We start from the raw sequence: 27,682 nt of genomic DNA, 5'->3' as shown, positions 1-27,682 counted from the left end.
CACTTTGAATAAAATGTGAATCTTTCAAATATGAATGATTCTCTGAATGTTTCCTATATCCATTAAACTCTTCTTTGGGCAGTGGGAATGGCTGAGAAATTGGACCGCTAAATAACACTGTTATGCGGTGTAGCTACTTTGAGAGATTATATATTCGTGCGTGTCCATTTGATTTTTAAGATGCCTCCAAAACAAGATGTGCATTGTTGAAGTTGGGGCCCAGGGTAGAATCACAGACGCTTTTGTTCGGGGCTCCCCGTTCCTGCGAAGGCCTGCTGTCGATCAAGAAGCAAGCGTCCGCCCCCATCGGCCCTTTCACTCACTGCTGCAGCTGGCTGCTCACCGTCTGCTCTCTGCAATCTGTGCTGGAGAGGCCAAAGGAGCTACAGCTTCAGTATTAAACCCGGCCTACAGACGCTTATGACGCTCGCCACCAAACAACACAAATAACACGAGGTAAGCCTAAGCGTACTGGCATGTGCGATTTAAATACAATCTATATTATTATGTAGTCGCACCGTTTAAGATGGTCTCGATCCGCGATGGTTAAATCGCAGCGCGGTCGATTTCGAAAAGCGGCATGTTTGCGGAAGTGACCGGGCGGTCCATGTTTAGCCGCCCATGTTATTTGCCTTTACTTGTCATGTGTGTGTTTCCAAAATATATTTCACTCTCACGTGCATTTTGTCGACACGGTAACCGTTCGGAAAAGTTGAAGATGCTGTTTGGGTTGGCGAAGTTGACTAGCCAGCGGACCTCTTTGAAAAATCAAAATGGCTTCCATCTTTGTCGTCTCAGCAGAGAGGTTAATACCTTTGTTTCCTCGTCTCGCATGTCAGGGAGTCTGTGAGTAACCTCCTTTTTATATTTATCTAGTGGATTATTGTCCATCGAACCTTCGAATGTAGAGTTTGGGTGTTTATTTCACTGGTTTTTATTGATTTTGTTACTCATCCAGTGGCGCACTTTTTGACCACGTCAGTGCGGTGGGGGAGGGGAAGTGAGTCTGTCTGGGTGGAGCCTGTATGATACGTTCACTGTGGATCAATTCTCTTCGCTGTAAGTTTGATTTAGTTTAGACTCCAGCTACTGGAAGAATTGTTTACTGATTTTTTTTCTTCTTCATTCATTTCTTTTGATTAGTTCTGTGCCACCACTTGCAATGTAGAATTCCAGTTTCCTCAAATTCAAACTGTTAAACCTAAGAGCGCATGGAGATCTTCTGAAAATCTTTCTCGACATAGAGTGCTGCAGGAATGACCGATTTTTGTAGGCCGCTCTAGAAGTTGGCATCATACTGCTTCTCTTGAGTGAAAAAAAGCAAAAAGGATTTTCCCACTGACTTCTGGATAATTGCCACAAAAAAAAAGTTGTGAACCATGAAAGTTTATGATTCTCATATGTTTTGCTCATTATTATAATCTTTAATAATAATCACAGATGAACAACTTTGATGCCTAAATGCAATCAGCTGAAATAAAAAGCTATACAAACTACACCATGGCTGCAGGACTTCACTGTCACCACCACTGTGTTTCTGCCAAATCTTGTAATCTTTAAAGGCAACAATTTGGAAAGTTAGAATATTTCGCAAAAGCATAAGCACAACAAGGCTGTAAAAGTAGACTTGTGAGTAGATATTCGCCTTAATGCTGTTGAATGGCCCCGACAGCCCCTGAAGTTCCATTTAGAGCTTTTTCAAGATACAAAAAAATAATGAGTGTGATTTTATGTTGCAGAATAAAACGTGAAACATATTGAGCTTCTGTTAACCACAGACTTTATTTCAGGTATTTAATCAAAAACCCACTGACTTCGGGATGATGGAACCCGAGGTTCAAAAATCCTAACTCGTTTCCCGGTTTTAGGACTCATTTCTTGCGGCACTCTATTATTAACTGAATGCAGTGCTGGTGTACGAAATGTTGGTTGTAGTTTTAGTTGCAGCGGATGTGTGTCAGCTTGCACTCTGGTCTCTTTTTCAACAGTGCTGGGATGTCACCCATGCTTCAGGTAGGCACACCACCATGCCCTTAATATCTGGTTAACAGTGTGGTTATGGGTTTAAAGTTCTTGTGTGTGATCTTGGTTAACTGTCAAGCAAATCATCTCCATTATGTTAAGTCATCCCTCTTAACATAATGACTTTGCAATACATGTGGTGGTTTTTTGTGTGCTTGCACTCAATGGATTTGTTGGTTTGCTTGTTTTGCATAGAGTTTGATGTGTAAAATGTAACTCATTACCATTGTTTAGCTATCGTCTTATGTCTTCCCCACCTTTCACCTACCCACCAGTATATGTAGCCGATCAGAGGTCCCTGTGCCCCCTCCCTACTCCCCCCAACATACATACATACATACATGCACACATACACGCTCACAAACACTCAGTCGGTCAAGAGCTAGTGTGATGACAGATAATGTGCTTTGTCATGCTGGTTGGTGTCATGTGTTTTTCCTATACTGGATGCATGTTTGTTACTTTTAGGCTCCCGTAACCCTGGTTGGCTGGCCACGGAGACAGGGAGTCCTCGTCTCAGTACTGTGGCTCTCCACATTAGACTTTCTGTTTGGGGTATCTACTTTCACCTCCATTTTTATCTATATTCAAAGGCTTGAAGCACAATTCCAACATTTTATTAGCTAAATCAGTCATTTGATATAGTGTGAGTTAATGTAGATTACTTTAATAATCGTCAAATTCCCATCATGTGCAAAGATCTACATTTAAAATGCATTTATGCGTACTTTAGGTGGTTATGGATTGACCATGAATGTAAGATGTGATCTTTGGCCTCTGAATATTCTGATGTTCTGAAGCGTAGGAGTTTATTGTTCCTGCTGAAATAATTTTCAATTAGACTAAAGCATTTTTTGATACATAGTCAATCATATTAGACTATTACCAAGGTCCATTATAGTATTTAAAATGTCACAGTAATCATCATAGTTAATTATTCATTTTATTTTAAAATATATACATACTGTAGACATTCATGGCACACATTTTTATACTGTTTAAATGTTCTAAAATAATAATTTAACTCTGAATTTGTTGTTTGTATGGTTTTGTTAGGCTGAAAGCACTGAAATGTACTTTTATAGAATGATTTTCCTTAAATGTATTCTTTGTCATTGCCATTTCTATTGGTTTTATATTCTAGTTCCAAAGTCGCAACAATTATCATAAAAAAAAAATGTAAAGACAATTTTTACGGATCTAAGAAACAGGGTCAGGATTGACTTTGACTTTAAACAGAATTGGATGAATGTGAACTGACCATCACTATGCCTTTTTTCTTTTCTGTAGGCTAAACATGTTCTCCAAGGGCACCAAGCGTAAGTTTTCCGATGGTGATGAAGAGATATCCGACGAAAGCCTGGTAGGTGCCAGGGTGGCATCTTCGTACAGCTTGCAACGGCAGTCGCTGCTGGACATGTCCCTCATTAAGCTGCAGTTATGCCACATGCTGGTGGAGCCCAACCTCTGCCGCTCGGTTCTCATTGCCAACACAGTCAGGCAGATTCAGGAGGAGATGACCCACGATGGCAGCTGGCATATGGTCACTGAAGCGTTCTGCGGACCAGGCCAGAGTCCCTCCGAGCGCTTGGTGGCCACTGAGGTCCTTTGCAGGTCGCGAGAGCAGGATGCAGAACCTAAACTCTTTTCTGTCATCAGCTACGAAGGTTGCCGTGAAGAGGAGGTGGTAGCTGATGAGACGCTGTGCTCCGTTTCAGTTAGCGATACTGTCTCTAATGTGTGCCTGGCAGGGCGTGTGGGCCAGTGCTGGGAGAAGAGTGAGCTCAGTGGTGTAGAGAGGGATGAAGAGGCCCTTGAAGACTCTAGACTTGGTTCAGGAGAAGATGAGGAGATAGACACCGAGGATGGGGCTTCTACAGAGAGTCCAAAGACCACTGGACAAGTTTTTGGGACATTTGAAATAAAAAACGGTTCTCCGGGTCCAGACTCTGCTCTTGAGGAACTGTTCTCTGATGTGGACACCTCCTACTATGATCTGGACACCATGTTGACTGGCATGCAGAGCGCACCCAAGATGGGGCCTTATGACCTCCTTGACAGCTTGGCACCTTCACACAGTTCCCCTTCCATAGTATCCACCCCGACCTGTCGTTCTGATCTCAATGAACTGGATCACATCATGGAAATCATTGTGGGTTCTTAGGTTCGACCTTATTCAGAGACTTACACGCTTGTCTTAATGTTACTGGCTTTTCTGTTCTTTATGGAAAGCAAGTAAAGTCTGGAGTCCTTTCAGGGAAAAGAGTTGATGTCTTTTGATGGATGGCCTTGATTTTATGAGCTGACCATAGTCATCTTATTTGCATACCCTTGGTATGTTTTAATGATTTTTCTGTATTTGTCTGTCCAGACATGCTGTTTTTTTAATTTAATTTATTTGTTATACTCCTGACACTACGGAGAGCAGAACAAGATGTATACAAAAGTTGTAAAGCTTGGGATATTTTCATAAGGAGACAAAAGATTGTCTAAATGTGTATATAAATTATATATTTTTTACAATAGATTCTTCTTGTAATATGTTACTGTACACTATGTACATGTTCTACAAATTGATTTTAACCGAAGAGATTAGATTCTTATGTGCAACAACTCAACAAGTTTTCCGTTTATCAAAATCCATAAACTGAAGGAACTTAATTCAGTACTACAATATACAAAAGGCACCAAGTATACATACGATGATGCATGTTTTACATTTATGTGCTTATTTGCGCAAAGTATTTTTTTTCCTCTCAAGGTTTGATTGCAGTTGGCTGTCAATCAGCTCAGCCGTAGGTTTTTTTTGTTGTTAGACGTCAAAGTTCTTATATTTTGTCTTATCAACAAATGAAGTGTAATGGGGCCAACCCATTTTTTATTGTGACTTAATTTATTTAATTTATTTACTGCAAACGGTGAGTGTTGGCTGTGGTCAAACTCGGGGTGGGTTTTTAACTCTAGAGGAATTAATAGGCCTGATTCACAAAAGTATTTTGCACATGGTAAATCGGTCACAGAATTAGTGCTTTGTGATTTGTTTTGCACTAATTATTGGTTTCAGTATTGATATTAAATAAGTTAACTGTTTTAATATTGGTGATTGGCTTAAGTATATCAGTCTATTAGTCCTCTAGACCCCTCATAACGAGAAGGCATTTGTCTAGTTCTATGCATTGAGTGTCATAACACACTTTATACATATGAAGTGTTTAAAATGCATTTAGTACAGTATTCTTTTTTTTATACTTAAAAATCAGTCAACAAGAGACGGTTTTATTTTGCTCAACATTTCCCCCCAGTTATTACATATATATATTATTTGGTTTTGTCAATTTTTGCATAAACTATGTTTGTGCAAATTATAGGTTATTACACTTTGATAATTGTTTTCTCCTACATTGTGTCACACTTCAAATCTAAGAGGATGTTGTTTATTGTATGATCTTAAACTAGTATAGAGTATAAACATTTTATATGAGCATTGTAGCTTTTTTAACGTTTTTTAATAAAAGGTACAACTTATGAAAATGCTGTGGGGTTTTTTTACTCCTGCAATCAACTATTAAAGAGATCAGCTGTCATCAATCTCTATAAATGCTCATGCCGTGTTGTTTCCATTTAGTGAAAAATTGATACAGCAAGAAAAACAATTAATTATTAATAATGCCAGGGAAACACATGAGCAAAACTCAAAATATTACCAGCGAATAAACGTACAGTAAGACCTCCATTCCTTAAATCAACGTCAAGGTTTCATTCTGCACGGAGCGGTTGTGACTCAAATGAACGTCAATGTTGAATTCCCTCCGCTCGCGCGCAGATATTATTAGATGTATGTCTGAAAATATTGTATTATACAAGCTACATAATTGTGAGGTTTTATTACCTACTATATCAGACTCCACTAAAAATCAGCTTGGCACAGCATCGTTTAGAGAAATTCTACTGTAAATCTAACTGTTAGCGTCTGTAGTATTCAAATACTTGTTAAGGTTTCTTAAAATAGACACGGGATGCTTGGCAAAAAGTAAATGGAAAGCCACAAACGTGCCATTTACAACGCAGTTTGTGCCGTAGTCCGGTAGCCGGTGTTCTAACGGTCACGTTTTCGGTCTGTGGGCATGTTAGGGGGACGAATGTGATAGACTAGAGAGGAGGGGCAGAAGACGCGTTCCACCAATCAGGGGCAGTTACTAGGCGGGTCTGAGATCGCGTTCGACCAATCACAGCCTTCCCACCTGACGACCGTTCAGCAGCTCAGTTCTTTTCCCGTTGATTCTACAGTGTAGCTAGAGTTCTTTTCTCGTGCCTGTGTAGAGACGCGATCGGTCGCGTAGTTTTGCGCAAAATAATGTTCAGAATTTGGACCAGAAGCTCAACGCGAAGTTCGGCGACCGATTTAAACAGCCGTACATCTTATTTTTATCAGCCAAGAGAATGTAGCGGTCATTCGAGGATCTTGGGTAAATTAATTTCGTAGTTCCATATAGACAGAGGCAGCACTTAACCAAGTACGAACTAGCTAACGGGCTAATTCATTGCGCATCCCTGTGAGCTTAGCCGCGGAGGCTAGCGGTGCGCGCGCATGTCTGCGAGAGTAGTTGGCTGTAATAAACGCTAAACAACGAAGCAACTGGTTGAGCCAAACATAATGGTATGGGTCAAAGGGACATCACAGCGTTCGAGGCGTCCATGAAACGAAAAAAAGGAATTCCCATTGCCTCTATGTGTCTACTGGATGTGGAGTCCGCTGTTGGGAAGAAGGAAGTTGAGCCCTCCGGAGGAGATGGTGCCCTTTCCTCGTCAAGGTAACGTTAACGACTTTGTCACAAACTGTTTTCTGGATGTCATTTGAGCCCGGTTGAAGACCTTTTAGGCATCATTCTGTTTTTGGAAATTGTTTTATATATTAACACTGTCCCGTTTTACGTAACAACTAGAGTTTATGTTGACGATACTTGAGCTTGTGCAGCTGTTACTCCGTCCACACTAGTTTATTTACAACTGGAGCAGTCCTAGCAGAAAGAATGTATGCTAGTTTTTATATCTGGATCATTGTGTGTGAGCCTATAAACACAGAAACCTTGGTACCTCGCGTTTTCTTCTGTACGTCGTACGTGGTCTCGGTTGCGTAACGTTGTCGATTTCGCCAAAATGATGTTTGGACCCGACTAACGTTCACTCGAAATATGTGACTTGACGGTTTTCTAGCAAACCTGTTATTAAAGAATAAAATAGTATGTCGTTACGATATTTCAGTCGTGTTTTCGCAAACATGTCTAAATAAAGTGTTATATCATATCATAAATCATTAGTGAAAGCCAAGAGTGCATGAATGCAGGTTTCAGTTTTACTAAAGTTTCAGAATTCGAATGAATGTGTAATTTTACATGAAGCTTTATGAGTATGTGTTTCATAGTATGTGTCTTTATACGCGAAAAACTCGAGGAGTGATTTAAAGTTACTGCAGTTTCAGTTTCAGCTGCCTTTCGGAAAGCGAAAGCCATAGTTTTTATTGAAAGCAGCTGTGGAGTTTAAAAATGCTACAAAATGTATTTGGTTGTTGTGATATTTATATTACATAGTGAGTTTAAGTGTAGTATGGTCACTTCTGGGTATTTTTTGGATAATTCACTTGAACCATAACAAGAATCACGTTTTTAAAGAAATGTACAGGTTTGTAATATGCATTTGACTTCTGCAGATGATAGCTGTCGGTTTCTACAGTAAGCAGAAAGTCAGTAGTGCCTAAACTAGGTTCTGCTCTCTCATGGCTGTCAAACAGTCAGTTAACTTCTTGCATAAAGGTTAACAGTTGTTTTTTGCATTTTTTTTTCTTGAATGGCTTATTAGAAGCCATTCAAGAAAATGAGTCTGAGTCCGTTATTAGAAGTGCGTAATCGAATGTAAAGCAGGGTTGTCAACAACTTGCGCCTCAGTCATGTATTACTTGCTAATTATTTCTTAGTAGGCAAGTATTCAGATTAAATGAATAAAATCCATCTGAATCTTATACTAGACTGAGGTTTCACCACTGACTCAAAGACTTACACCACTGATAAGACAAGCAGGCTTCATATGAGCGTGTGTTCACGTCTCTCAGCGTGACTAACACCCTGAGTCACTTCGTCAGACTGTTGGAGCCGCCTAGTTACAAAGCTGCCCAAACTAAGACATCCGGCCTGTCTTCCCAGTGGTTCATTATTCAAGACTTAGTCAGCTTGTCAATGGCATTTGCCACCTACTCCCTCCCTCCTACTCACAGTCAATCCCCTCTACTCTTTCTTACACTCCTCAACTCAATCTCTCGTTCTCTCCTATTTTCTCTCGCAGACTAACCTTTCTTGACGCTCCTGCTTGCTCTAGCTTATGTGCACCCTCTCTCTTTCCTGCTTTTTTAAAAGACTCTTTCCTGTTGTACTCTTTATCGTGACTGCCTCCTTTGGGGCAGTAGGAGGGAAACCGGAAGAGAAAAAGATGGAAAAATGACTCAACCACGTCAGTTCAGTTTGCTCTCGTGCAGGAAGTATCGTAGCTTAAGCCGGCCTAAGAGTTCAAGCAACTCTTATCTTTGTTTACTCTTAACACTGAGGACAGTGTGTGACTAAAGATCATTTCAGTGCTGTCTGTCACTTTGTGGTTTTCTATTCATTTATTTTTTTATGTACTAACCACACAGGGATGGAAATGAAGTCCTTATCTCTCTACCTTTAGTGAAACTGATGTATCTCTTTGTGTGGAGCTAGGCTGGGGGACATAAGTCATGCCTAAGTCGCATTTTTTATTTAATTCAGAAATAGGCCTAATGCCAATGCGAAATGTTTACAAATGTTATAAACATAGGCTATTTTAGTTCCCCTCACTCCACAACAAATCCTTTCAATTAACAGTATTTAGATAAAAACAAGAATTAAAAATATAAGAAGCTATAGCAATATAAACGAAAAAAACAAAATGAATTAATTTAGGCTAAAACTAAACTGAAACCAACGTCGGGTCTCTCATTCTCATTCAAAATGTAAGGTTTCCGTATTTGCGATGTATTTGAATGGCAAATTATTATTTATGTACTTCACTCGCGTTCCAATATCCACGTAAAACAAAATGTTTTGCATAACATCATGACGGTACTGTGATAACTCTTAACGGAACAGATTTTACTACATAGTTTTTTACTACATAGTTTTTTTCCCCATATGTTTGACTGACTTTTTTATTATGATAATGAACAGGCTGCATTGTCAAGGTAGCAATGCTTAAAGGGTTAGTTCACCCAAAAGTTAGGCTGCGTTTTACTCACCCCCGAGGCATCCTAGGCGTATATGACTTTCTTCTTTCAGACGAATCCAGTCGGAGTTATATAAAAAATTGTCTTTGATCTTTCAAGCTCTATCATTGCAGTCAGCTGGTGTTGCATTGCTTCAGTCCAAAAGAAGTTAAATAAAAAGTGCCCATGCAATAATCACTTGAATCTAGCTTGCGCTCACTGATGTAAACGGAAGCAGCTCCGAGCGGATGACGTATGAGGTCAGCTTTGCGCATGCGCCGCTCAGAAGTGACACACGCGGAAACGCAGCGGAGAGATCAAAACAAAACAACGGTCAAGAATTAGAAGTACAAAACGAGGATTTGTAAAGAAGAATGTCAGATGATTTCGATATAAGTCAAGTGGAGACTGGTTTTCCTTTGCTAAAGGAAACTTTGCTTCCTTTGATCCTGTAAACAAACGTTGGTTTTCACGAGACTCACCGGCACATGAGCAAAGCTGAACTCATACGTCATCCGCCCGGAGCTGCTTCTGTGTACAACTGCTGGTGCAAGCTAGATTAAAGTTATTATTTTGAAAATTTATATTTTTCTTACAAAAACGCATTCGCTAAAGGAGGTCTTTGTTCACCCCCCGGAGCCGTGTGAGACACTTAAAAAGAAATTTTTTTTTTAATTAAACAATTTCAAGGTCCTGGAGTGGCCTAGCCAGTCTCCAGATCTCAACCCCATACAAAATCTTTGGAGGGAGTTGAAAATCCGTGTTGCCCAGCGACAGCCTCAAAACATTACTGCTCTAGAGGAGATCTGCATGGAGGAATGGGCCAAAATACCAGCAACAGTGTGTGAAAACCTTGTGAAGACTTACAGAAAACGTTTGACCTCTGTCATTGCCAACAAAGGGTATATAACAAAGTATTGAGATGAAATTTTGTTATTGACCAAATACTTATTTTCCACCATAATTTGCAAATAAATTCTTTAAAAATCCTACAATGTGATTTTCTGGATTTTTTTTTCTCATTTTGTCTCTCATAGTTGAGGTATACCTATGATGAAAATTACAGGCCTCTCTCATATTTTTAAGTGGGAGAACTTGCACAATTGGTGGCTGACTAAATACTTTTTTGCCCCACTGTAAGTGAACAATAGCCTTTAAAATTACTTAAAATACATGTATAATAGCAATGAGGCAATAATAATTAGTTCAAATAAAGTATCGAAAGCAAGAAATATATGGTTTTATTGAACAAAATTGTTAAAATGCATAATGTATTATAAACCATAGAGCTAATGTACATTACGCATTACAACAAAGGCCTGCAGGGGGCGCCAACGGCCTGACGATTGTTTTTACACATTACTGTGCGACCTATATGTGATATGATGACCATGTGAAAGTTCTACACATTGGTTATTGGACACGTTAAGATAATCTGTTTTGCATATAAAAATTTGGTATCGTTGTATTGCCGTAGTGGGACTTTCCATGGTCGGCCTCACTTCTGAGTCACCAGGTAAAAAACAAACTGAAGTACCATCATGTGTATGTTAGTGGTTGATATTGTTTTTTTGACAGCCGATGCCGATTATCTTGGAAAGCAGGGTGGCCGATATAAAGCCGATATAATTTTATTTATTGTAATTAATATTTAAGAAATTTTAAAATAATTTGAAAATGGATTAAAAAATAAATGTGTTAAATAAACATACTTATACTTAAGATGACAAAGTATTTTTTCACAAGTAAATAAATATTTAATAAAAAATAAAATAAAAAAGGAAGTAAACACTGTAACCAACAGGGCACTCAGTATTCTGGGATGTTTGTGTGCATTGGGAATCATATTTTTTAAAATAAAGCTAAGGTAACACTCATTTTACATACAGCACACAGTGAAAATGACATTAATATGGCAGTGAGCAAATGGATAAAGCACAGCATAATTTGAAATCACGAGTTTAAAGTTTGTCAATCACGCGTCTTCAGTGAAGTTGAACTCTCCTCCTGTCAGCATTCAATTCACACGGATCGACCGTCACGCAGGATACACATGCACACATGCAAACAAGAAAGTATTATGTTTGCCTTTCTATTACTAATAATATAAAACCAATCGTTATAATACTTTTTGTATACATTTTAATTCCTTTGTTTAACCGTTCTATCTGATTAATAGACAGATTTCTGTCCGTATTAGACAGAACTGTTAACGATGACAGCGAACAAGAGGGAGAATGTGAGCACTGTGTGCTCAGGCGCTGCCACTCTCAGTGCCGTCAAAATAAATGTCCCGTTTCGAACGCATCGGCCAAACAGGAAAACTTATCGGCTAATGCCGATATTTTAAAAATGCCAATATATCGGCCTTGGCAATATAATGGTCGACCACTAGTATATGTGCAGACCTGAAGTGATGCAGCGCAGCATACTCTACTGCAATGCTGCCTCTTCTATGGATCCCATTGTGTTCTCCCACTTTGATGGTCGTCTCCGTAGTTGTGCTTATTGTCTTTGAGCTGCAGACTCTGTGCCACTCAAGCGCCCAGCCTCTCATCCACCGCTGTTGCCATGGCAAACAGACCATAGAGGCTAGTCTAACCAGAGGGGCCCAATTTAAATCATGCCTTGCTGCTTTAAAGCTGCGAGACTTTATAGTGACCAAGTCAAATTTGAAGTTCTTCAGCTTGCCTTCTTTAAAAAAAAAAAAAAAAAAAAAAAAAAAAAAGCTTTATAATGCACATTTGAATGTACAAATCAGTCTATGACGTTTTCTCAAGCTTTAACACTTGTTTGATGTCTCAAGCATAATAAGTCATATGTAATATGAACTCTTCCACGCCATATTCTTCTTGATTATATTTTGTTTCCGTAGTCGGGGTGGTTTGCTCACTCGCATTCCATTTATAGCTTTCTGTTGCTGACAGAGACAGGCTGAAGACCCAAGCATCTTCCAAGCATACGTTTGCTCCTGCCGGAATTCAGCTGTGAAATCTGCAAGAATACAAAATGTCCCTTTTGAAGCCTTGTGACTTCTTTGTGGGAACGGCACCTATAGGGCTGAGCAGGAATGAGCCCAGAGTGCCAGGGCTGTAGTGCGACCATTTCAGTCGCATTTGCGGCTGAAAACTACTGCGTGTGAGTCGACTATGAAATAATATTTAGGAGCACCTGTGTGACTGACCCGATCAGCATATTTGTGTTTGCGCTGAGGGAGCTTCAAAGGTTCTAACGTACTTGCGTGTTTCTGCAGCGTTGAGTAATGTATCACAGACGTATCTTCTCATTATAACAAATAAAGTGTTGACGGTATAAATAAGAGATTCATTGTGCAGTGTAGGGAGCTTCGTGGATTATAATGGAGTTTTGTGAGATCGCGATGAACTAAGATGAGTGACAGATTGTAATGATTATTAAGGGAGTTTGCAAATGTGATATTGATTTAATACAACAGTTCATTAAGCAAGTTAAAGGGGTCCTATTATGCTTTTTCACTTTTTTAATTTTAGTCAGTGTGTAGTGTGTATGTTTGGACATTAAAAAGATCTAGAAAGTTACAAATCTCAAAGTCCTCTCCAAAGGGAGGTATTTCGTTTTTTAAAAATCCCTTTTCAAGAACTACAACGAACGGCTCGTTTGGACTACAGCGTTTGTTTTCCGGGCTTTGTGATATCACAAAGCGGCTCATTAGAATATCATTACAAATAATTCCCACCTACTGAAATTCAAATGGTTGGGGGGTGGGGAGGGGCAAGGTCGTGGTTAGAACGCTTGGTTGAATGACTGCATCAGAGAAAACCAAGAAGAAGAGCTGCTGTGCTGTAGCGTAAAATTTTCGGCATGTCTAGAACAGCGGTTCTCAATTCCAGTGCTCGCGTACCCCCGCTCTGCACATTTTGTATGTTTCTCTTATTGCTTCATACATTTGTTATATTTGACTGTAAGTGCCCTGCGAAGTGGAAAGAGAGACGTGCAAAACATGCAGAGCGGGGGTACGCGAGGACTGGAATTAAGAACCGCTGGTCTAGAACAATTCTTACAAGTATAACACGACGTAGCTGGGCGCCGCGGACAGATGCCGAACGGCACCGCCGGTGTGCCTACACTCATAGAAAATAATGTATTTGAATTTTAAAGACGTGGCGCGACGCTGCGCTTCTCGTCCACTGTGCGACAGCCTGAAACGCCTTTATTTTATTTTATTTTTTTTGTTTTGTTTTTTCTTTCACCTCCGTGCCCAAACGTCTTTGTTTGGGCTTCCGAAAGCGGATGATGTCAGGAAACAGTGGTTGCAATTTATTTTTTAACTCTGTTCCTGAGCATTATAACCCCAATTTGCTATTGTGTGCTGCACATTTTACTGAGGACAGCTTCCATAACACGAGTGAGTAGTGCCGGATTCGCCAAAAGCTTTTGTTGAAAGACGGAGCAAGGGCCAATCACAACGCATTGGGACAGCTAACCAATCACAACACATTTTGTTTTTCGGAAGGCGGCTCTTCATCAAAGCCAGAACTAATCGAGCCGTTTGTGGCAGGCTGGGGAGAAAGGTATTTTAATAATGTAAATTATGTGAAAAATAATGCGTTTTTCGAACCACCAAGCATGAGAGCATGTTCTAGTACACCCCCAAAACAAAATCAAGACTTTGTAAAAGAGCATAATAGGACCCCTTTAATATTAAGTGACTTATATTGTCTGACAACAACATAATTGCCTTATCTTGTCCTTTGCGCATCTCCATTCAAACACAGCGGTGTTTAGTTTATGAATGAACTGCATTTTTAAACGAATCTAGTGAGTCAGTGATTCATGATTACCCATTCATAAAGACAGTCACTTGCTTCGTTCCTGAATGAATCAGTGGTTCGAATGAATCAATTGAATGAATGATTCAGTGATAAAATCAGTGACTTGCCGCCACATGCTGGCAGTTTTAGTTTAATTTTTAAAGTATCTTTTCTGTTATTTAAATCATTTAATATTTCTATATTCTAAATTTTATATTTAAAACATTAACCTCAACATGAATTTATAAATTTAATTGCACTTGAGCCTCATTAAACGTCTGAAAATACACCTACAAGCCACTTGTGTGTTCTTCTGTGCCAACTCTGTAGCACAAATTTATTTCTTAAATACTGGTTTCATTTGATTGGTAACTTATTCTTATTCTACTTCTTATTCTACTTGTTTTTATTCTGTTGTTTTAATTAGAGATGTTAAAAAGCTTATAAATATTTTTTTGAATTTGACAAAAGATGACATACTTTTAATAAAGTTAGAAAAATGCCATTACAAAGGTAAAAACTAAATTCCCTGTAAATCACTTTATATCACCTAAAAATGGGAAGGTTAATTTTTTATCAGAATTTTTGATTACTGATTAGAAGGTGCTCCTGAATTTTTGACCGTGCTCCTAATTTTTTTAAATTAGGAGCACAAGCGCTCCTAAAAAGAAAAGTAAGCGTAGAGCCCTGAGTGCTCTGCCAGCGTGCATGGTTATATAACCGCTAGCCCCGGCGTGACACACTTGAGCGCTGCAGCCCATGCATGCACGCGCACACATTCAGGCATTAAAAGTGTTAAATCAAACTTGTTTTGATGCAAATGGTGTTAGTTGTTCTTAAAGATTAATAATTAAAGATATTCTTCCCTTCATGCTTTAGTTAGGTTCATGACTGGTTGTATCTATTGCCTGAAAGGCTGAAACTAAGATTTAACACACTGCACATTTTTCTACATGTTGGGATTGAGACTATGAAATCTAATGCATCCATCTCACTTCTGAACACGAGAGGCTCTTCTTGGCTCCTGCAGCTTCCTGTGCACCCTGCAGTAGAGAAGAGCAGTCAGTGACCAGACCTGCGGGGGATGTCTGCCCTTCGTTCAGAGCGATGGATGTTGGAAGGGGGGCGCCTACACCACAGAGAGCGCAGAGGTGGATAGACAGTCTCTCACATTTACAGCCCTTTCCACTCAAACTCCAGCTCTCCAGATCCGAGGCGGCTATCTGAAAGAGCAGTTATGGTCGGGATTCAAATCATGCACCCACAAAGCCACATTTCGCTTTTGTTTGTGCATAAATGTATGGCCCAAACAAAATTTGTGGCTCGGAATAGTAGCTTTGAATAATCAAATGTAAAAATTACAGCATAGTCTTCACTGTATAAATTAAATCGAATAAATCTGTGTTAAAGCTACAAAAGTGATTTTTCTTTTTGTTGTTTGATTTAACATTCATAACACCGAAAGCCTCAGGAACATTAAACTGCTGTGAACAAATATATTGTTACACATCCATTTTCTTTCTCAATTGTTTCTCTTCACCTAAGCCATAAGCAACTGTGTTTACAAGGATACTTGTAGAGCACAGTATTTCAAGCACAAATCGCAGAAGTGAACAGAATTCAGTTTTCACGTGCATCTGCATGGCTCTCACCGTGTCTACACCGGACGCGAGCGGCAAGACACGACGTGACAAAATACAATGAACTAGGCATGGGCAGGTATGAGATTCTGACAGTATGATAACCTTATATAAAAATATCACGGTTTCACTGTATTACGATTACAGCTCTAAAATGTTATTTTTAAATGTCTGGGTAAAAAAACAACTTTTTTTTCCACTGAACACAATATTATTTTTAAGAAACATATAGAACATTTTGGAACAGTAAACATGTCAGGCTAAATAATTAGAATAAATAATTAAATTCTTCTTAATTAAATGCAGTCACTTAAGTGAATAATCACACATTAAGTGAGCCTAAACCTGCAGCTCAACAATATCAGAACATAAATTATTTTCTGTAAAAAAAAAAATCCTTATAAATGAAAAAAAATGCAGTCACTTAAGTGAGTCTAAACCTGCAGCTCAATAATCAAAAATATAATCAAAACATAATTTGTGTAAAAAATAAAATAAAAAAATTAATAAAAACTGCATGCATAAACCTGCAGCTCAACAAGGCTTTTGGAGACATGCTCGCTTTCTACACATTCATCTTTCAGTCCAAGTTATGATGCAGGAATGTTCACCTTTCCCGGATTAAGTTTGTAGCTATGGTTTAGAGCGGTGAGGTACGACGATGTGTGCACATACACACATAAGGAAAGAGAGAGCGCGAGTGTCTCACACACTCACGCGCGGTCTCTCTGTACAACAATCAAACAGTGGCAAAGTTGTTTTTTGTTGTTGTTTTTTTCATGTGTGATTTTGAACAGATGTAAACAATGGCAGGAGGCTTAAAAGTATAGATGTGATGCCAGCTACATTTAATTGTACTAAATCGCAGAAAAGTAGGCTACAGTACGTACTGTAGACTGCTATTCCTCACTCTGTGAAGTAACGCGAGGGAGGAAACTAGTTGACGTTAGCTAGTTAATTAGCCATGTTATCTGCCTCGGTAGCAAGCCAAGTAGTATTTATTTCAACACTGAAACAAACGGCGGGTGGGTCTCTGTCTTGATCGGGGGTGAAAGAGGGAGAAAACCGAAGATGACACAGATATATAGTTTATGTTCGACCTGGAAGTATTTATTTAGCGATCGGCGCTAAAACATCATCTGTACGGAACATGGTTAGTCTATGTTACCCGAAAAATTCCCATACGACAGACTTCGTCTTTTTCGACGGGGGAAAAAGTTCCAGGGATTAATTTCCTTCGGCCATCCCACACACAGGTGACGCCGCTCGCACCAACCAGACGGGGAGGGGTCGTGTGACTCGCTACGATCTTCGCTGCACACAACTGAGGGAGTCCTGCACTTTCCGTCTTTGATGACACGTAAAAAACTGCGCATACCGCAAGAACGGTATAACGGGAAATTTGAGTGGTTTTGAAACCGTGACTTTTCCAAACCGCGGTATACCTTGAAACCGGTTATCGTCCCATGCCTACAATGAACGACCATTATAATCAGTGATGCTGTCTACTCTGTACAGCTGTCTCGTCTGGTGTAGAGACAGTGTCTGTGTGTGAGCAAAGAAAACAATCAGTATAAATATAACGATCAGTAGCCTATACTAAACATTGCACATCCTGCGATGTGACTATTGCGGATGCGCACGTCGCGATATTGATACTGAAAAGATATATCGTGCAGCCCTACTAACTAAACACCACTTGCTTGGAGACGTACACCAGATGATACGGATTTCATTGGAACTATTATTATTTCGTTGCAAAATATAACAAACATGACCATATTCTGTTTAAAATGTAAGCTACATTTTAATGTAAAATGTTCACTTAATATTACCTTTTTTGTTGAACTGTTCTAAAATTTAATGTCACATTTGCCATCGTTTGGATATTCAGGGAAATTTGCGTTCTTGCTCGTGCAGCAGCGTGATTTGCTAAAGCAACATATTCAGCGGGCTTCCAATCACATGCACGCTGCTTGTGTGGATGCTGTTGGTTTTGAACGCAAAAGATGAGGTAAGCTGATTGGATATCATGTATTTGACCGTTTACGGCACTCCCATTTTCCTGTTTTTACATTAGAAGTGGCATTTTGCTTGTCAGAAAGACATGTTCGGTTTTAATGTTACTTTGAGTTGGGGTAGAATTAAATGAATGCCAAAACTCAGAATTTTGCTTGCATACCCCTCTCCATCACCTCCGTCGGAGTACCCCAGTTTGAGAACCACTGCTTTAGAAAACTATTTTTCATTGCTCAAAAATGGCTACTTCCTTTATAGTTTAGATATGACAGGTCCATAGTTCCATAAAGAACCTTTCCATTGCACAAAAGGTTTTATAGTGGAAAAGGTTCTCTAGATTATTAAAATTGTTCTTCATACTAAGAAAAACTGGTTCTTTTAAGAACTGTTCACTGAAAGGTCCTTCAATGGCATTGCTGCAGAAAAACCTTTTTGGAATTTAAAAGTGTATCTTGAAGGAGGTCTTTGCTTGTAAGAATCGCTCACGGGATAGAAGCTGCAGCAGTAAGCATTGCACTCCTATGCTGCGTATCCTCCTCCACTGTGAGAAGGGAGCGTTAACGAAGCATGAGCTTATTCTCAAGTGTAATGCAGTCGCAGCCAGGAGGAGCTTGAGCTAATGCATCCACCTCTCAGGAAGTCCCGCTTTGGGAGGAGGAGAAGAAAGAGCTGTGTCAGGTTAAAGCTTCACGTTATCAGTCATGTATCAGATAACAGTCAAATTTAAAGGCGAAGTGTTTCTCAAGAACAGAGTTCAGCAATAGTCTCTGTGTGCACAGACGATGGTCATGATGCTGTTAAATTCGCCATTGGTTTATTCCCTGCAAAGTTAATAACTGGAGCAGACCACACAGTGAACTTTGCAGGAGTCAGTAGAACATGGATGCAATCTCATGTGATCCAACCAACATGCAGAAACATGTCAAGTATTAACACCGTCTTATAATATCAGATAATTCAACCTTTTTTATGACCAAGCAAGGTTAGTTGTAAAATGAGATGCTGAGACTTTTCAAAAACATATTAAAAATTGTATTTAGCCTAGGGCTGCTCGATTATGACAAAAATCATAATCACGATTATTTTGGTCAATATTGTAATCACAATTATTTAACACGATTATTAGTGGGCCATGTATCCACAAAAATTTTTTTAATGCAAGTCTAAAGTATTCAGTTAACAGCCTACTATGGAAATGGAATGGTCAAATGTAAAATAAAACTGCATAGTCTTCACTGTAAGAATTAAACTTCTTTTGTTTTTTATTAAAGCTACAAAAGACCTTCTGTGAAGAGCAGTGAGTGAATTTGTCTTTGTCTTTTGTTGTTTGATTAATATTAAGCACACAGTCGGCAGCAGGAATATAGCCCGCTGTCACTTTAAAGGTGCCATAGAATGCATTGATACAATATTTTAAATTGTTCTCTGATGTCCCCAGAGTGTGTATGTGAAGTTTTATCTCAAAATACACCACAAATAATTTGTATAGCTTGCCACTTTTAGGGTATGAGCCAAAACGTGCTGTTTTTGTGTTTGTCCCCTTTAAATGAAAATGAGCTGGTGCTCCTGCCTCCCTTTTCAGAAGAGTGCGGAGCTTCAAGAGCTCATGCTTGTGGGCATACCGATGTTACGGTTTAACTGGTGGTGGCCGTGTTACTGACCTCACATTGCTTTCAAATGCAATTTTTAACTACCACATTTCTTCCTATTTACGATCATTCTGGTAGCACGTGAAGGCAGCATTAGTGAAAACAGGCAGAGACAATGGTAGCTTTAGCAACATTAGCCTTACAGAGAGCCAAGAAGCTCTTTTGGCAAACAAAATATGACTCATGATGCTTACTTTGTCTGGAGTCTGGATGTTTGCACAACTCAAGCACTGAACTGACCCTCGTTTGTGAGGCAGTCCGGCGTAAAATGTTAGCACTAACGTATAGGATTTTTCTGGGATATTTCCTTCGAAAATGAAATTTAACCATTTCCTCAACGGTCTATGGAGACTCTTATGTTCGTTGGTGCATCCCAACACACGACACTTTTAATGGCTCTTTGGCACTGACATTGTATCTCCAGCAGCTACAGCAAGAAAACGGTAATGGCAGACCACTGCTTCTCACTCAGGGCTGTGTATATGCTAATAGGGCAGAGGGCGTCACAAATGGGCGGGACTTTCCCCAAGTATGACATCATAGTAGTGAGAAATGTGGAACTGCTAGTGTGGAGAGACTGTTTATGATTTATTGGGATTATAAAACAATGAGTGGGTGGATTTTTACCGATATTATCGGCTGATATGAGCCTGCCGCCGATATATCGGTATCGGCGAATATGCCGCCGATATGAAATTTTTTTTTTTTACAGAACCTATAATGCAGATAAAATGCTTGAAATGGTGTAATTACTTAGTTTGTCCAGCAGAGCGCGCTCCATTGTTTGCTACTGGTAACCTGGATGAAACGCTTTAAAGCTCAAGTCAATGGAAAACCATTGGAACTTTGAACGGCCATATCTCCATAACGGCGTGGCTATTCTGCACCAAATTCGGGGGATCCCTTCAGCTCGAGGAACCCTTTTGAACGCGAATCGAGTGTACGTTTGGAGGCCCTCTTTCGAATGAGACCATCCCCGCGTGGATAGCCCCCGGGGTTCGGGAGTTACGGGTGGTTAAATTCGTGGTCCATCGCCGATGGCTGATAAACATCACGATGTTGAGCCGGTATCGTGATTTCCCCCCCCACATTCCCTCTCATCCCTCTCATCCCAATGCCGTGTTCAGAAAGAAAATAATGAGTTCCCCTAAAAGGAATATATATGAAATGGGAGGAAAATATATATTTCAATATTTTTCCTCGCAGTTATATAATTGGGTAATTATACTACATATATATTTCGGCATCAGGGATTAACTTTTTTATTATACCTGGCATTGAAACTGGCATTGTGCTTTTGAATGCACGATCGCTTTTAGTTTCACTTTCACTTTCGAGATTCGCGATCGCACGTACTCTGTTTATACTATGGAGCGGCAGTACTTGCCACACATTTTACAAGACTATATGTTTGTCAGTGGTACCGAGGATCTGCAAATCATTTGCCATCGTCCTCAGTCATCTTTCCTTACTCTGTTTATGTGGTAAGCGAAATTTTATGTACTGTAGGATGTAGCAGGCAACCGTTACACCGTGTCTACACCGGACGCGACAGTTGTTGTGTTGTGCCGCATCAGCTAAAGTCTGTCTACTCTGGACGCGACAAAGCGACCATTGAAAATCATTTGAAATTTGTGTCAGGACGTCATAAATGGAACACGGCAGCAGGTTACTGTCAGGGATTTGTCGCATTCAGTGTAGACCGCATCACTGATTATAATGAGTTCTATATATAATAAATCTCAATTATAGATCGGTGGTTCTATAGTATTTTGTCGCGCCACGCCACTCGCGTCCGGTGTAGACACGGTATTAGGAATCGTGTTTTCCCTGATAAGGATTCACACTTCGGGCCCACCCCCGCCGATGTCATCGTCCATCGCGATGTTTCACTGTAGACATCGTCCGATGCCAGTTTTGTAGACATCGCCCAACCCTAGAATACACAATATTGAATTTGTATGTGTGAAAATAAGGCTGTGAGGGATAGACTTAAATTCTTCACAGTGGCATGCACCATGTAGATCAAAAGCATTTTACAAAAAAAAAAGTGGAGTTTTGTCTACTGAAGGTTTTTTGCAAAGACGTTTTGTCAGCTAAACAACTGGCATGTTGTTAAACAACATCATAATCCATTGAACACACTTCAATTCTTTTTTTCTAAATGGAACACGGCAGCAGGTTACTGTCAGGGATTTGTCGCATTCAGTGTAGACCGCATCACTGATTATAATGAGTTCTATATATAATAAATCTCAATTATAGATCGGTGGTTCTATAGTATTTTGTCGCGCCACGCCACTCGCGTCCGGTGTAGACACGGTATTAGGAATCGTGTTTTCCCTGATAAGGATTCACACTTCGGGCCCACCCCCGCCGATGTCATCGTCCATCGCGATGTTTCACTGTAGACATCGTCCGATGCCAGTTTTGTAGACATCGCCCAACCCTAGAATACACAATATTGAATTTGTATGTGTGAAAATAAGGCTGTGAGGGATAGACTTAAATTCTTCACAGTGGCATGCACCATGTAGATCAAAAGCATTTTACAAAAAAAAAAAGTGGAGTTTTGTCTACTGAAGGTTTTTTGCAAAGACGTTTTGTCAGCTAAACAACTGGCATGTTGTTAAACAACATCATAATCCATTGAACACACTTCAATTCTTTTTTTCAAACCCTTTTTATCATTCCTGTAAAAAATTAAATATGGTGCTACCCTGACTAAGATCTATTCAGTGTGAAAGGAAAATGTTTATTTTAAATATTACTATTTACTTCGCTTACACCACTTAAGTCACTAAATTGAAACCTTTCTTGAAAATATTTTTTTTTTTTAAAAACTTATGAAATAAGTTTGATTGTTGATTTATTCGGAGATGAGCTCGGCAATCTAGAGAGGCTTGTGCAGTGGGACTTACTTGGAAAAAAAACATTATTGTTGGTGGTGCATTACATCCCTCTGATGTGTTCTTGCAAAATATGTTATTGGATGAAGCTTAAAAAGCTTGAATTGCAAGTAATATCATATTTAATTTCACTGCAAGGTAGTTCAGCGAAAGAAACATTCCTGTTCTGTTTTTCTGAACTTCCCTTTCTGTTCTCATCTCAAGGTACATGTTGGGCCGGGGGGTGAAACGTAAGCTGAGCACATGTGAGGACCCTGCCCAGGACTTGCCATATCCTCAGCAGAGGCAGCTGGTGCTGGACTTGTGTCTAGACAAGCTACAAAGCTGCCAACGGCGAGCTGAACCTAGCCTGCACCGTTCGGTCCTGTTGGCCAACACCCTCCGCCAGATTCAGCAGGAGATGAGACAGGAGGGGGAAACATGTTTGCCACCAGCCCCTCTCGGCCCCTCGCTCCCTCTCGCCTCCACCCCACGCCACTTCCCCGACCTGCCACCTGTGCCCTTATACTGTCCTCCACCCCTAACCGGAGCACTGTCCCCTTCATTCCCCCTCATGACGGCTGAGGATGAGGAGGTCCAGTTGTGCGGCACTGAAAACAAGACACTTTTGCCATCCCTTGCTGGTGAGGACGACACAAGATCGTCGGATTCGCTTTTCAGCTCTTTTGAGATTACTAATTCCACCAGCTACTTGACAGACTTGCCGTTGGATGACATCTTTGAAGACATCGACACGTCGATGTACGACGACTCTGACATTTCGGTCCTGGCGTTTCCTGCGCAGAGAAGCAGCGGGGTGGACGATGGCCTCAAGACCGTTTCCTGCTGCACATCCAACAGCAGCCTACAGCTCTGTCTCTCAGACATCAACGACCTGGACCACATCATGGAGATCCTGGTGCGCTCCTGAACCAAGGCTCGCACCACAGTGTCCTCATTCAGCCATCCCAATGTTTTCTATGGGAAATGAATAATACAATGTGTTTTCTTTAAAAAAAACAAACAAAAAAAAACATTTGATCTATTTTTATGCAAAGGACTGATATATTTATATATGATAAAAGGAAACTGCCTGACACACTCTCACTGTAGGATAAATGCACATTTTAAAAAATTTTCAGATGGTCAAGCTTACGCTGCCATCCTTCAGATTTAAGCAAACCAAGATATGAATATGCAGGGACTTTGGAAACAAATACAAAGTATTACCATTGACACTTATTTATATTGGATAGTGACTCAGTTGTATTTAAAACAAGGAGGAGATTGAAGAAAAGTGGATCATGATGAACGCTCCATAGCTTTTGATGAGCTAAAAGACATGTATGATCTCCACTGTATTCTGAAGCATTACATTTACTGTCAGTAATTATGATAATCAGATCATGTCATGCACATGCAGCACTCACACTACCTCTCAAGATACCAAGACCTCTTTCTCTATACAAAGACTGTCGTTGTTACAACTGTATTTGAACGGTTTCTCTCCAATAACTTTCAAAACTGCTGATTGTTTTATATATGGCTCTCTGTTCACAGGAAGGCCTCTCCTCAAATGTTAGGACTCAGTCCAAAGCTATAGCTGTAGAAGAAAAGCTTTTGTCTCGATCTTTCTATTCAACACCTTCTTTTCGAAACGTTTCTGGTTTCAGAACGAGCTGTTGCTTGTGTAAAAAGTGATCTATATTTTCTAATCACTTGGAATTTAATGCTATTTCTACTTTTCATGTACATGATTGTCAGACACAGCCACCGTCAAATCCCTCGTATGAACATAGTGCCTACAACGGAGAATGAAGACTGCCGATGATGAACTGCACACTGTGGACCCGCACATAGACTTGCTTGAGTTTGCGCTCCTTAAGTGGGTTGTTTGCCACTTTTTGAGCATTTAGCATGATCCTCTGTCCTCTAAAGAAGCCATTACCCGAATGTGGGTCCACATCTCCTCTTTGCTGTTCTTCATTGTGATCTACACTGCAAAAAGCTGATCGTGGATGTCTGTGGATGCCTCTCGTGATGTCTCGAGGACCATTTCTGAATGTCCAAGCTTACTCGTGTGGAGCAGAACTGATGTCTCACTTGTTTGCTTTTTCCCTTCATCACGAGCCATTTCCACCACAACTTAGTTATTAGTTACTACTCAAACGTGTGCAGTGGTAGACCAGAGCAAGGCCCTTGGTTTTTGACCTGTATTAACATACACTGAACATTAAGTTGCTGCAATCGAATGCGAAAGAGCCACAAGCTGCTGTCTCCATTAAGACTGGGCAGAAACAGGGGGAGGGGAAGAACCAGAGAGCCAGATTAGAGTTAAAGCAAACAGCTCCCGTCACGTGGAGAGCCGTGCTAGTGGTGAACGCTACATTGAGAGTTTGACAACAGCTGGTATGTGTGTGTGCTCACACCAAGCCCCGCCCCTAGTGAGGCCCCAAGGAGCTATGATCTCCTCCTGACCAATCATTTTAGTTTAAGGGAGGAGTTTTGTTCTCTGTCTGCTTTATGTGGAAAAGAATAACAAGTGGAAGCGGTTCAATTTGGTCTGTTAGCTCATGGTGGAATGTCTTCCTTTGCCTCTGGATGGCTCACTTTAATCATTAGTGGCTTCGAAAAATAAAAAATAAAACAGATTAATTTTGAAGTTGGGTAATATGGATATGGTTTCTGTGTTTCATTCCCCTAGGAAAATGTACCATTGTGCATAGTAACAAGTTTAACTGTCGTATTTGTATTAAACCAAAGTAATCATATATAAAACCATTGGTAGCTCTTCATTACAATGGTAAGCTTGTGTAATGTTGCTAAATATGAATGGCTATTTATAAAAAAGCAGACTACGTCTAGTCATCTCATTTCTATTGAATCCTTTATTTGGAGTGGCCTAGTCAAAGTCCTGACCTGAATCCTATTGAAATGCTGTGGCATGACCTTAAAAAGGTGGTTCATGCTCAAACCCTCCAATGTGGCGAATTACAACAATTCTGCATAGATGAGTGGACCAAAATTCCTCCACAGCGCTGTAACAGACTCATTGCAAGTTATCGCAAACGCTTGATTGCAGTTGTTACTGCTAAGGGTGGCCCAACCAGTTATTAGGTTTAGGGGGCAAACACTTCTTCACACAGGGCCATGTAGTTTTGGATTTTGTTTACCCTTAATAATAAAAACCTTCACTTAAAAACTGCATGTTGTGTTCACTTGTGTTATCTTTGACTAATATTTGAATTTGTTTGATGATCTGAAACATTAAAGTGTGACAAACATGCAACAAAATAAGAAATCAGGAAGGGGGCCAACACTTTTTCACACCACTGTATTTGAATATATTTTGTCATTACGGATTTGTAATGAAGCTACAATTTAGTAGGCCAACATTTAAAATATATTAACTGTAATGTGCAATATCAAAAAACACTATAATTAAAATTATGACCAAGTACTCAATTATAAGTATAATAAAGTACACGTGTAGTACAGTTGAAGTAGAGTTGTTTATCATATAGCCTATACTTTTAAGATATAAATACACTAAGATTAAATGCACATTTAAGATATGCACATTCAAAACAATTAAGCGCTCTTGTTTTTCAAAAAGGGAGCTCAGTCCAGTTGAGAAATGAGATTTATGGCTGGTATACAGTCGAAAGTTGAGGTTTAAGGAGGGTTTCTTCTTCTTCCTTTTTTAATTAGGTAATGAGGATCTCTGGCCAAGAAGGTCCGCAAGTTTCTGGTTTCTAAAGGAAGCTTCTTCACCCAGTTCCGGTTCTGGGACTTTCTATGGGGGCTTAATAAAGGTCTAGGAGGACAGCTGCCGGCTAGTTAAGCGGACAACTAACCTCTCGACTGCTCCTTGACTATTCCTCCCTGCCTCCTTCGGATTTCCTTAAGAGATTTGTTTTGTGCGTCTTATATAGGCATACTCGTTCGGTCCTTCACTGGTCCTGTATAAGCTCATGAATATTTATGCTACCATCGACGCAGCAAATCAGCTGGGCTCCTTCTGCATACGTTTATTGTGTAATTCACGAATTTACATCTGTCAATCCCTACGGTACTATCCGGCATCCGCAGTTTATCGGAACATCTCAATTCCTTTAAATCACCTAAATTCTGTCATGGCCAAATGGGGAGAGGGAGACCCGCGCTGGATTGTGGAAGAAAGAGCAGATGCGACAAATGTCAATAACTGGCACTGGTATGTAACACGTGCATGTCGGCAACAGCGTGTAAACCACACGTTTTTTTCGCCCTTTTGTTAAAATAGCTGTATGAAGTGTCTCTTGATAGATGAAATTCTATTTTACAACTTCATATTTATTCATCTAGATGTTAATTGGGTTAAAATGCATAAATGTGTGGGGGAAAAGTATATAGATTATGTTACTGATTACAGATATCAGCATTATGACCATTATATACTTTAACTTGATCATTTTAAACTATTTAATATTCTGTCTCAATGTGCGGGCAAACGCCATATAAAAACAGATTTAGAAATGTTTGAATCGAGAATGGCATATCATCTCACAGAAAACGTAAAAACTGTTTTATATTTTACAAATACTGCCTACATCTGATTCTTACAGCCATTAGTTAGTTTTTGCAGTGTTTGCAGAAGCCTCTGGAATGTCCAGTAGTTGAATGTGAGGGGTTGGCACAGTCTATTTTTGGAAGTACATGAATGTGAGACAGAATTAGACTCAGGGTGTTCTGATGAAAAGCAAACTGAGTATGACTTTTGAACTGTCCCATTTGAAATGTGTAAAATGTTACTTATCTGAATAAGTAATTTATATTATATAATTATCTATATTATAGTTTATATATATTATCTCTTGCTCTCTCAAATGCACACACATGTGAGAGAGAGTGTTAATATAGATAACTATTTTATATATATATATATATATATATATATATATATATATATATATATATGTATGTATGTATGTATGTATGTATGTGTGTGTGTGTGTGTATATTAGTGCTGTCACTACATCGGGATTAATAGCATCCAAAATAAAAAAATTTGTTTACATAATATATGAGTGTGTACTTTATATAAATACACACACATGTATGTATATTTTTAAGAAAAAATGTTACGTTTATATATTAAATATATTTATATGTGATATAATTTATATGAATATAAATATATACATGTAAATATATTCAAAATATATGCTGTATGTGTGCGTATTTATATATACATAATAAATATACTCAGTACACACACATGTATTATGTAAACAAAAACTTTTATTTTGGATGTGATTATTCGCGATTAATCGTTTGCACTATGTACTGTCAAATGTGTGTGTGTGTGTGTGTGTGTGTGTGTGTGTGTGTGTGTGTATATATATATATATATATTTTTTTC

The 27,682-nt window shown here is 39.4% G+C and overlaps 3 protein-coding genes across 12 annotated transcripts in view; all 3 read left to right on the top strand.

The window, feature by feature from the left end:
• The first annotated feature begins 353 nt into the window (after positions 1–353).
• LOC107583853 (cell division cycle-associated protein 4-like) lies at positions 354–5,257 on the top strand. 9 transcript variants are annotated; one of them, XM_016270228.1, is made up of 4 exons: positions 354–456; positions 1,989–2,013; positions 2,491–2,577; positions 3,313–5,257. In XM_016270228.1, exon 4 carries the CDS (start codon positions 3,320–3,322, stop codon positions 4,184–4,186), a length of 867 nt encoding a protein of 288 aa, XP_016125714.1. In that variant the 5' UTR covers positions 354–456; positions 1,989–2,013; positions 2,491–2,577; positions 3,313–3,319; the 3' UTR covers positions 4,187–5,257. The 9 variants fall into 9 exon arrangements, with proteins under 9 accessions (XP_016125714.1, XP_016125695.1, XP_016125720.1 ...); XM_016270209.1 differs by lacking the exon at positions 2,491–2,577 and adding an exon at positions 713–846; XM_016270221.1 differs by lacking the exons at positions 354–456; positions 2,491–2,577 and adding exons at positions 770–846; positions 959–1,059.
• Positions 5,258–6,266: 1,009 nt separating this feature from the next.
• On the top strand, positions 6,267–24,901 carry LOC107583913 (SERTA domain-containing protein 2-like). Of its 2 annotated transcripts, XR_001609083.1 has the most exons (3): positions 6,267–6,833; positions 22,504–24,232; positions 24,613–24,901. XR_001609083.1 is itself a non-coding variant. In XM_016270267.1 (2 exons), the coding sequence occupies exons 1-2, from the start codon at positions 6,682–6,684 to the stop codon at positions 23,207–23,209; spliced, it is 858 nt and encodes a 285-aa protein (XP_016125753.1). In that variant the 5' UTR covers positions 6,267–6,681; the 3' UTR covers positions 23,210–24,901. The 2 variants fall into 2 exon arrangements, 1 of the variants encoding a protein (XP_016125753.1); XM_016270267.1 differs by having other exon boundaries at positions 22,504–24,901.
• Positions 24,902–26,062: 1,161 nt separating this feature from the next.
• The window catches only part of LOC107586253 (activator of 90 kDa heat shock protein ATPase homolog 1-like), a 4,675-nt gene continuing 3,055 nt past the window's right edge, over positions 26,063–27,682 (top strand). Inside the window, exon 1 of the mRNA XM_016273526.1 lies at positions 26,063–26,494. Coding sequence (XP_016129012.1) covers positions 26,253–26,494 — 242 coding nt within the window. The 5' untranslated portion in view covers positions 26,063–26,252. The remainder of the gene's footprint in view (positions 26,495–27,682) is intronic.

Source organism: Sinocyclocheilus grahami, unplaced genomic scaffold (genome assembly GCF_001515645.1).
Source record: "Sinocyclocheilus grahami isolate Dianchi unplaced genomic scaffold, SAMN03320097.WGS_v1.1 scaffold5.1, whole genome shotgun sequence".
NCBI lineage: Eukaryota > Metazoa > Chordata > Actinopteri > Cypriniformes > Cyprinidae > Sinocyclocheilus > Sinocyclocheilus grahami.
Note: the sequence above shows the minus strand (reverse complement) of the source record. Positions and strands in the feature narration are given on the sequence as shown.

What these genes read in the sequence shown, in the direction of transcription:
- LOC107583913 (XM_016270267.1), top strand. Translation starts at nt 6,682, where the DNA reads ATGGGTCAAAGGGACATCACAGCGTTCGAGGCGTCCATGAAACGAAAA. An exon ending in GGTGCCCTTTCCTCGTCAAG is followed by an intron (nt 6,834 to 22,503) that starts GTAACGTTAACG and finishes TCTCATCTCAAG; the next exon opens with GTACATGTTGGGCCGGGGGG.
- LOC107583853 (XM_016270209.1), top strand. Translation starts at nt 774, where the DNA reads ATGGCTTCCATCTTTGTCGTCTCAGCAGAGAGGTTAATACCTTTGTTT. An exon ending in TCTCGCATGTCAGGGAGTCT is followed by an intron (nt 847 to 1,988) that starts GTGAGTAACCTC and finishes CTTTTTCAACAG; the next exon opens with TGCTGGGATGTCACCCATGC. An exon ending in GGATGTCACCCATGCTTCAG is followed by an intron (nt 2,014 to 3,312) that starts GTAGGCACACCA and finishes TCTTTTCTGTAG; the next exon opens with GCTAAACATGTTCTCCAAGG.